Genomic DNA, 10,243 nt, shown 5'->3' with positions numbered 1-10,243 from the left:
ATAATAATATCAAAGACTCATTGACAAAATACTTTTAGCTCATGGCCAAAAACCAAAACAGTTCGTGTTGGTGTTGGCTCTGATGGAGTTTCATGTTTCACTTTTCTACAATGTCAAACAATCGATTTCAATAGAGAGTAAGTGTAATTATTCCCCTCCATTAAACCAAATACGTATGTATGTATGTACCCATGTATCTTTCATTTTATTGAGCTGCAATTGAGTTGCACTCGTTCGTTACGTTCGGCACGTTGTTGTCATAAAATAATCAAAACTATCTGTTAAATACTCTTTAAACATATCCCATAAAAATGCTTGGAAAAATTACATATTCAAATCATGTTCTACCGCAAATGGGGGATATCTTTGCGGGGTTGGGGTAACAGGCAAGCCAGAGGGGTCAATGAAACGTGATTAGCTGGAAATGTTGGGTATTGCCGTTGCAGTTTGAAAATCGAAAGTACATACATATGTACATATATAATACTGTTTTAAGAATGAATTGCTGAAGACCTTTGGCTGTTTGTGTGGGAAAAAGATTATCAAAGAGGAGGGAGCAGGGTTTAGCTTTAGTGTACAGGTAACTAGACTTGACTATGACTAGATCAAGAGAGGATTTACTTCACTTATTAAGCAGTCTAGTTTAATAACTAATTGACATTAGAATAAAACCAATATTAATGTATTTAGAGAACCTTTAGAAGGTAAATTTTTGAATAATTGTTTGTATGTTCAGGTCATAGTCCCTGACTTCATTAACGATCAATTTAAAAAGATTCTTAGAATAGCCCCAATAAACTTAATAATATACCCCAAAGATTAAATCTTTTAATAATATGATTATCTTATGCTTAATACATTGTATAATAGTATTATAAAAACAACTTGTTTTTTATCTTTATTCACTAAAGAATTGACCTCGCATATTTTGTAACAATTTAAAAGTCGCTAACATCAACAACTAACCAATAAGCTAGAAGATTTATCACCATTTTATAAAACATTATATTTTCGCCTATTTTCAAAATATTTTTATAGGATTTAATAAACGATGTCGGCCTAATCCTAGACCACCTACATAGATCTAGAGACTTACAAAATAAAGTGTAACTAAAATAATGTAACTTTGTTCAATACAGTTTTCTACACTTTAAAAAGAAAAGTGCCTTCAATACAGAAACTAATTATTCTGTTTAATTTTTTTTTTTTAACAAAATTTTAATAATATCTTTTATTTTAATGTTCGTTATTTGCAAATATAAGATATTTGTTCTTTTATGTCCCATAAGTATGAAATAATTTCAAAAATAACTGAATAATCTACAAATAACTGGAAGCTTATGACGTTTAAAGCTTTTTTGCCATGAGCGGAGGTCATGTGTTTACAAAGGGGAAAATAATTAGTTCATTTTGTTCTTGGTTATATAATTTCAATCGTTCAAGAACAAATTTATACATTGCCAATTAAGTCGTCCAAAGATTCTAAAAGAGCTATTCTTCTTTTGCTTTTGTATGTAGACAAGGGAAATTTGTATACCAGAACTTTCTTCTTTCTTACAAAAATCATTTGTCGATCTGCAAGTTATCTCATTGACATATGTATATATCTTTGTATATATTTGACGTGATATTCTCATTCACAAATACAGGTAAAAAAAGGAATTGCACTAAATGTATTGGCACTTTAGTCTAATCTCTTTTTGGGAAAAACAAATCCAATGTGTTTTGATGGTAAATCTCGGCCAGCTTTTCCTTGGGTTCTTGTTTAATGCCTGCTATGGCTTCTAGGACTTGACTGCAAAATGGATTTAAATTGGCATTATAATTATACATATGCAAATACAAATTGAAGATCTCCTCTTACCTTATCTGACAGGGTTCACAGCGTCCATCAATGAGTGTTTCAGCTGTCCATTTCTCTTTCTTTTTGACATTGGGAAACTTGGTGGTTATATGCTTATGACTAGCATGTGTTGGTCTTATGCCACACCAAGGGCAATCAGTCTCAAGCATAATGGATTCATTGGGCAGTTGACGCACTACCTCTACGTTTTCCTCTGTCTTGAGGGAGCAACCATTGATGCCAATATAAAGACCACCGAATGCCAAAATTTGTTGAGCCTCTTCCCAACTGCCGGTGAAACTGTGCACCACACCCCCACCACATTCCTTGACCTTGTCACGATTTCTCTCCAAGATGGCGAGGAAATCTTCACAAGCATTTCTCATATGCAAAAAGAGTGGCAACCGAAATTCGGCTGCCAAACTGAGTTGCTTTTCAAAGTACAAACGTTGCGTTTCTGGGCTACAGAACTGCACACGATCATAGTCCAGGCCGCATTCACCTATGGCAAGAACCTTTCGGGGATTGGCTTGGATCTTAGAGCGTAACTGATTGTAGTATGCCTCTGGATCGGACAGGAATTCATCACAGCGTGTGGGATGCGTACCCACGGTGGTGAAAAGACGATCTGTTAAGCAAAACTGATTATTTGAGATGCTAGATATTGGCTCATAAGGAACTTGCCATCTTTTTCGGCCAATGTGAGTGCCTCATCCACATCCTTTAGACACCCGGCTGTTATTATGATCCTATCCAGACCTTGATTCCAAGCACGTTGTAAAACCTGTAAACAAGTTGTAGTGACAGATATTAGTAAGGATTCAAAATGAAAATTTGTGAAGACCTTGCCAAGTCCAAATCCGGTTGATGCTTCTGACTGCCGCCATAGCAACCCTGGAACATGGAATCCGTCAGATTTGCACCAATATCTGAAAAAATGTAGTTATCTAAATTGTACAGACAAAATAGTTCTTATGGTTACCAATATATTTGAGGGCCATTTTAAGATAACGAGCCGGTCGCATTTATTTATTTACACCAAACAGCTGATGTCCACCTGCGGCAGCATTTTACTCATGGAAAGCGATTACTTATCGATTGCGATTGTCCGCCTGAAGAAAGATAATTTATCGAATGGCAAACATTTCAAACAAATGATGGCGCCACTAAAATTCGAACCACTGATGGCGCCACCAAAAATTGGCGGTAAGACTTTAAATTTAAATTGAAAATTGTCGACTTTTTGATAAACACGTAAGCCAATATAATTTAATGCCAAATAGCAATATTTAAGCTCTTTGTTGAAACGATAAATAACAAAAGTTAATTTGGTGGCCATAATTCCCATAGTGCAACTGGCCTATGGTGGCATATATAATTTTTAATGGTAAGGATGCCGCTTAAAATCTCATTTTAAGCCAATTTTAATGCAAAAATCAATGCCACACAGACACACACACCCACAGACAAAGGGTGGTGCAGATGCAATTTTATGGGTATTTCGAAATATTGCGGACATGTGCACATAATACCCACTAATTAGGACACGCCTGTGGTTAAGCTGTTTATTGTTTGATACCCTATTGGGCTACCATTGGGAAGGCCAAAACAGAGCAACTGCAGCCAACTTATGCAAATTTCAAATCCTTCTAAATAAATCGCATTGCACCAGCTCTAACGACAACAACAACAACAACAAATTTCAACTAAAATGTCCATTTACGCAATTGCAAATTTACAGTTTACTGGATAAATGCAATTTATAATTTGAATAAAATTCCATTAGTTACTTTTAATGGATGGTGGTACAGCATGCGGTTGCATAGCCCATCGCCCGAACCCCAAACCCACCCCCACCACCAACACCATCCATCCATCCATCCATGCGACTATACGATCTCAGTCAGTTGTTTAATTGATTTAGCTCCGCAGTTATTCAACGTTGCATGCAACGCAATGGAACAGGCCAATAACAGAGGACACAGGGGAAAGGGTGGACGGCAAGGGTGAGGGGCTGGTGAATCAAACATTATAAACAGGTGTTGCTGCTGTTGCTGGTGGTTTATTTTTAATATATCAATAATTCAATTTGAATTGGAATGCAATTAATCTACGCACACAATTTAATGGACACTTATTAAATTTATTCATTTTCTTTTTTCTGTTTTTTTTTTTTTTTTGGTTCTCTGATAGTTGAAAAATTACACAATTTTGTAAGTAACTTTTTTTTTTTTGGTTTTAGTTTTAATTAGTTTTTTTTTTTTTTGTTTTGCTGAACAATTGAATTACATACGTACACAAATATTTTTTATTATTTCATTTTTTTTTTCTCTTGTATTTAACTGATATATCATCATTATATGTATATGTATATATATTTGGATTAACAAATGCCGTGTTCCCCATTTTTTATAGTTTGATATAGTTTTCTCTCTTTTTGTGTGTGTATTAGAAATTTCTTTGATTTTCACTTGGTTTTTTTTTTAGATTTGTTTAGTTCATTAACTACATTTAATAACAATGTATAAACATACTACTACATACATATAAATATGTATATATGATATAGCTAATAACTAGAATATATATGTACATACATATATGAACTTTTCTTGGTTAAACAGATCCGTAGCCAAATATTCGAGTTTTCCTTGGACAAGTTTTTTTCTATGGCCAAATGACTTTTTTTGTAATCTTAATAAACTTACTTAAAACTAAAACAAATTCAAAATTTTTGAAAAAAATATCTTTCTGGTCTGGATAAATATCTCCAAAAAGAAAATCAAATGCTTTCCGAAACAAATAAATCTCAAAATATTCTTTTCAAAATTGTCTTAAACACTCAATTTCCAATTCGCACTTATCAAACTTTAACTTTGATTTTAGATGCTGATAATTGTACTGAAGATATGCAATTTTTAAGAACAGTTTTAAAAGTTTTGAAACATTTTCGATACTTAACAAAAATTCGTTACTCTTAATTCAATTCCAGCCTTTAAGAATTGTCTGATTTTTAAATGATTCCTTTCAAAAAAAGATTTTATTAAAAGATCAAGATTATAGAAAACGGTGCCTGTAAATTTTTTGCTTATAGTCCTGATCCGTTTCGTCAGATAACATTTCATATATGTATGTAAGTTATCCTATATATAATTAATTTTTTATAATTTTCTTTTTGGACGTTTGCCAAAACTTGAAAACAAATCAATCAATTAACAATTCTTCCATCTCAATATGTTTTTTGTTTTTTGAATAGTTTTGTGTATTTATTATTATTATATAACTTTTATTTGTTGTATCATCACAATTCACTTTGCATCTGCCGTTTTGTTTCATTTCATATACAAATCCATTATCATATAGTCTTGGTAAATAAAAATATCTGCTAAATCTTATTTGCTATGGGTAAGTAAATTTTCTAATTAAATTAACATTCATGGTTTTAATATTCTTTGTTTTAATTTAATTTTTTCATACACTTAATAACAATTTATTTTTTGGATTTTTCAAAATTTGCATTTCAATTTTTGTTTTCTTGTCATCTCTTTTTATTTATTTTTATATTGTTGTTGTTGTTTGGCAAATAGCATATAGTAGATACACCCTGTATAATCCTTGAATAGACATTGGAAACAAACTCAAAGTTTTTGCTAGCAAACAACAATTTAAAGTATATATGTTTATGTATTTATAATTTGCTTTTTCTTTTCACCCTTGCAAAATGAGATTCGAATGGTTTAAATGTCTTCTTAATTTGACTATAGAAAGTCGCTGATCCAAGACTGTAAAAGGGGGGAAACTACCATCTAAAGTATGCAATAGCCAACCACAGATCGGACAAGAGCTCTTAGCGGTACTCGGCAAAGTATTTATATTGGTGGCTATATGTATATAGCAAATTTTAAACTTTAATTAAAGCAAATACGTATATTGCTAATCATGAAAATGTAATTGTTTAAAAATCTTCTTTCTTTATTCTCATAATATTCTAAAGATGTAAAAAGTCTTAATGAAAATGACTCTGATTTACCTTCTATACTTCTCAGCCTGCAGTTGTTACACTTTTCTTTTGGAATTTCATATAAAACATTGTATTGGCTTAGTATCTATGCATATCTAAGCATATTTACCGAAGTAGACGAGGGAAACGTTCAATGCCGTTTACAGAGATTGCATTTCCACAAAATGTAGCATATTTTTTTGGGCGACTTTGTACAATTAAGGTAATTGCTAAAAAAATGATTTTAATATTCTTTAATAAGAAAGAAAAAATTTATAAGAACAATTTCAAAATATTACTAAAGGATTTCAAATTTGGAACAAGGTAAGACTGAGAAACTAATTATTGTTTAATTTTTTGAGATTCCACCAACCACACTTCATTTAGGTTTTGGTTTTGAAACTTTTTCGGCATTAAAAAAATCTTTGAAATTAGGACCAAAGAATGAATTGTTTAAACATTTCAAGGAATAATATCGCTTTTTTAAACATTGCAGTTTTTCGTAAAAAACCTTTAAAAATTCCTTTAGTGAAAAAGTGCAAAACACGCCAATTCCTAATACTAATTTGCAAGGGCGCTTAAATTTTTGGTAAGACCAAAATTAAGTCTCGCTTGCCTTTCGTTTTGATTTTTTATTATTATGTAATTTGCATATTCAAAAAATTGTTGCGCTCTTAGTAATAAGAAAGAAAAAAAGAAATTGTTTTCATTTTTGTCTATTTAAAATCAAGACAAAGAACTACATTGAGAGGTATGAAAAAATTGAAACAGTTTTTGTGCTGGAAAAAAAATGAAACACGCTTAAATTGTGCCTGATAAAATTTAGTTTAAGAGTACGTAGAAACGAATACTTTTCTTTTTTTTTTTTTTAGGATTATGGCTTAAAGCTAGATCAAATCTATGGTAAAAATATTGTAAAGAGTCATCTGAGCTATTATTTTGCCATTTAATATAAGGAACTTTATGAATTTGTCATTTTAAATTTCAAATTTCGAGCACAAATTGCTATCCAAATTGAAGAGCAAACAAAATGAAATTTCGTTTTTGTGTGTCCGTTTATTTATGTATTTTTGTTTTCCTCTTTTTAGAACGACAAAAAATGAAACTGGTCCCCGAAAACCTTAATGAAAAACTCAAAAAAAAAAAGATGAAAAAAAAAAAAATTTAGTGGAACATTTAAATAAAAATTCATTTTCATTTTAACTATATGATAATAATTTATCCATTAACTATATAAATTTTGTATATATATATATATACTATATATATATATATATGTATATGTTGTAAGTATGATTATTCTCATCATTTATGTATTTATCTTGTTGTTTCTTTTCTTGTTTATGTGTGCCTTTGAGCAACGTTTTTGTGGTTTATGAACTTGGCCATTATTATTGGCATAACAGTTTTTGTTTACACACACACAGACTCACACACACATATACATACATACATACATTAATTAACTCTCGCTTATTGTAATAATAATCGTAATTTTAGTAATTATAGTTGATAATAATAATTCTGATTAGAAAACATAACTACAGCTAACAGGATAAAAACGGAATTTTACTGCAAATTACAATCATCGGATGCATTGTTGATTTGCTGCTTGGTCTTGCGTGATGCACGGCGTATGAGTGATCTGCAAACAAATTAGTTCAAGTGATGGCCAAGCTCGGATAAAGAGAGGGGGGACATGAGGGGGTTGCTGGCACGTGTTGCACTCACCTGGAACGCGGCTTCAGTTTAGCCTCAGCACTTGTGCTTGCCACATCGACAGCATCGACCAAACTGGATGACTTTTTATCACCCATACCCGAGCTAACCGAAGGACTGTTCATGCGATTTTTATCTGCAATTAAAAATCGAAAATATATTTATGTATATATATAGATATGTACAGACATATATATGTGTATGTGCCTGGTATATATACATATATGGTTTGTGGTGGCCTATGGATTACCAATTTATGTAAATATTTGGGGGAAAATCTCTCATGAAAGCAATGCGAAAATCCAATTTTCAGTTAAAGGTTTCTGCGGCAACGAATTCTTGTTTGTTGCCCCGGCAACGTGCAACACGACAGTCATTGGCCATGGTTCGCTCGACAAAGACAAAAGTGCATGTTGGTCTTTTTTTTTTTTTTTGCTTCTTCAATCAAGGATGCAAACACAGAGAGAGAGAGAGATAAAGAAGGAAAATCAACCAAGCAATGTTGAAAACTGACATAATTAACTTATAAGAGTGAGAGAGCGTTGCACATTGAAGAAATTTATCTGTGTGTGTGTTTGTGTGTGTGGCATGTGTGTACTTATATCCTGAAATGCGTTTGCATGTGAAATGGGTTTTGTTTACAGCTGAGTGCACAGTTAAGGTCTCGCTCTTCAGATAAGAGTCAGCGTGTTCTCCAACATTCTCTGACTGACAGCAATTGCGATGCGTTTTAGCTCACCTTTTTTTTTCTTGTTCCGCTGGAATTGAACAAGCATCATTTACAAGTTCCCTCCCCCCGCAAACTACACCCCATACCACATCATATATTTGCAATTTCACAGTTCTTAGTTTCGTATGGTTCATAGAAGAAAGCTGATTCAAATTTTCCAAGAATTAATAATTTTAAATTGAACTTTACATTAATACGCTGCTAATTGTTTAAAACTTCGGTTTTTGGTTAAACTACTTGAATTAGTTAAGAGAAATAGCTTTAATTTTAGCTAACTAATTGACTAATTAGATTTGGTACTTCAACTAAAATATATGAATATGGAAATTGGATATTTTCGTCTGTTCCTGTTTACCCACTCAGAGTCAAAGAGAGTCAATGGATTGAAAACAAGGACTTTTAGATATTGTTCCAGCATCCTTCAATATGCAGAAAATATTTTTAAGTATTGGTGGATAATTTTCGATTTTCATACTGTAATGTATATTTCAATTCTTTCAAAAATTAAATTTATTAAACAGGACTGGAAAATAATACGGGCCGACATGATATTTGCTGACGTTAACTTGAGAGAGGTTCCTAACTAATTCGGGTACGCTGACTCTGACTGCATACTTGGTTTTTGTCCATCACGTCCAGATTTAAGAAATCTGGACATCTGAGGTTGCAAAATAGGCACCCAAAAGTATACTATAGAAAGTTTAAACAAAAATTTTCATCTTTTTTAACGGAGTTTAGAATATTCTGTGTAAGAAAATTAGTTCTTGTTAGTTCTGGCACATATAACAATAAACAATTTGTAAGAAGCAGCCAATTCCCACAATTCTTTAAAATTTACAGGCAGACAATTCTTTGGAATAATTTTAACGCATTTTTTTCAAAATTATGAGGTAATGGAGAAAAACTACAGGGCCGTGATTAGCAACCCCCCAATTACCATAGGAGACCTATTGAGCTCAAAACATTTTTTCATGACCTCAAAAATGTCGGCCTGTGTAATAGTTGAAACATTGCCACACATAAATGAAACCTTTGTTATTTTCGTTACGGATCGCACTGCATAATCAATGATCGACATTAAGAAGAGCAAAGCAGTAAGATAAAAGTTCAAATCCAACCAAAGTTGGAATACCATTGAATAACATCGATCCACAGGCTTCTTGATATGAGTATTCCAAACACTTTTATAAAGATCAATATCAAGAACGCTCTCCAAAGGTTATTTAATCCATCCAGCGAGTCTTTAAGGTTTTCATATAATGTAATGAATCCTCAAACTGACTTTTGGTTTTATCGGAAACCATTAATAAATTGTACTTCATCTATGACAAATGTTTTTAAAAACTTATGACAATTTCAGTAGACAACCGAGTTGCATGTTTTACACTGTAAGTCCTTAGACCTTAGTCCTTGTTAATGCTAATTCATTTTGTCAATTTATAAATAGAGAAATCCCCTTATACACTTTACAATCGAAGGAAGACTAAGACAGTGCCTAAATAAAATACTCTTAAGCTTTTTATATAAAAAAGTTTTCAAAGTTGTAAATTAAAAGTCTGATTTAATTTCCCTTTAAAGAAACTCGTTAAATAGTTTATGGCTTAGTCTCATTGAATTTCTAAAAAGGAATCTATTTATATTGTAACTGAAAATTGACTTATTTAAGCATTGTTGTTCGATAATTAAATCATTAACTCTTTAATCCCTTACGCCATTCAATCTAAACGCAATGGCGGAAGGCAAGAAGCGTATTAAATTTTAAAACAAAAGATGTAATGTACCATGACGTTTATTTATTTAGCAACCTCACAAAACCAGAAAGCCTTTTGTATTTTAGGGGCGTTAGTGTAGAAACAATGGCTAGACAATAAAGCAAGCAAAACAATTGAAAAAGTTAACGAGCAGTAGTAAGTATTCGACGGGTTGGGTTATAGAGTATATTGAGTTTAGT

At 32.0% G+C, this 10,243-nt stretch overlaps 2 protein-coding genes across 2 annotated transcripts in view; both read right to left on the bottom strand.

Annotated features, from left to right (window-relative positions):
- Nucleotides 1-1,582: 1,582 nt before the first annotated feature.
- Nucleotides 1,583-2,930, bottom strand: LOC137576871 (deoxyribonuclease TATDN1). The gene is made up of 5 exons (XM_068290205.1): nucleotides 2,826-2,930; nucleotides 2,693-2,772; nucleotides 2,528-2,627; nucleotides 1,865-2,471; nucleotides 1,583-1,795 (listed from the first exon to the last, which is right to left on the bottom strand). Exons 1-5 carry the CDS (start codon nucleotides 2,866-2,868, stop codon nucleotides 1,690-1,692), a joined length of 936 nt encoding a protein of 311 aa, XP_068146306.1. The 5' UTR covers nucleotides 2,869-2,930; the 3' UTR covers nucleotides 1,583-1,689.
- A 4,438-nt stretch (nucleotides 2,931-7,368) lies between these two features.
- Nucleotides 7,369-10,243, bottom strand: part of LOC137577382 (GTP-binding protein Di-Ras2) — a 44,037-nt gene continuing 41,162 nt past the window's right edge. Inside the window, exons 6-7 of the mRNA XM_068290821.1 lie at nucleotides 7,575-7,698; nucleotides 7,369-7,488 (exon numbers count right to left, since the gene is read on the bottom strand). Of these exons, the coding sequence (XP_068146922.1) occupies nucleotides 7,413-7,488; nucleotides 7,575-7,698 (200 nt within the window). The 3' untranslated portion in view covers nucleotides 7,369-7,412. The remainder of the gene's footprint in view (nucleotides 7,489-7,574; nucleotides 7,699-10,243) is intronic.

This window comes from Drosophila tropicalis, unplaced genomic scaffold, assembly GCF_018151085.1.
Source record: "Drosophila tropicalis isolate 14030-0801.00 unplaced genomic scaffold, ASM1815108v1 contig_593, whole genome shotgun sequence".
Classification (NCBI taxonomy): Eukaryota; Metazoa; Arthropoda; class Insecta; order Diptera; family Drosophilidae; genus Drosophila; species Drosophila tropicalis.
This window is presented reverse-complemented; position numbering and strand designations above follow the sequence as displayed.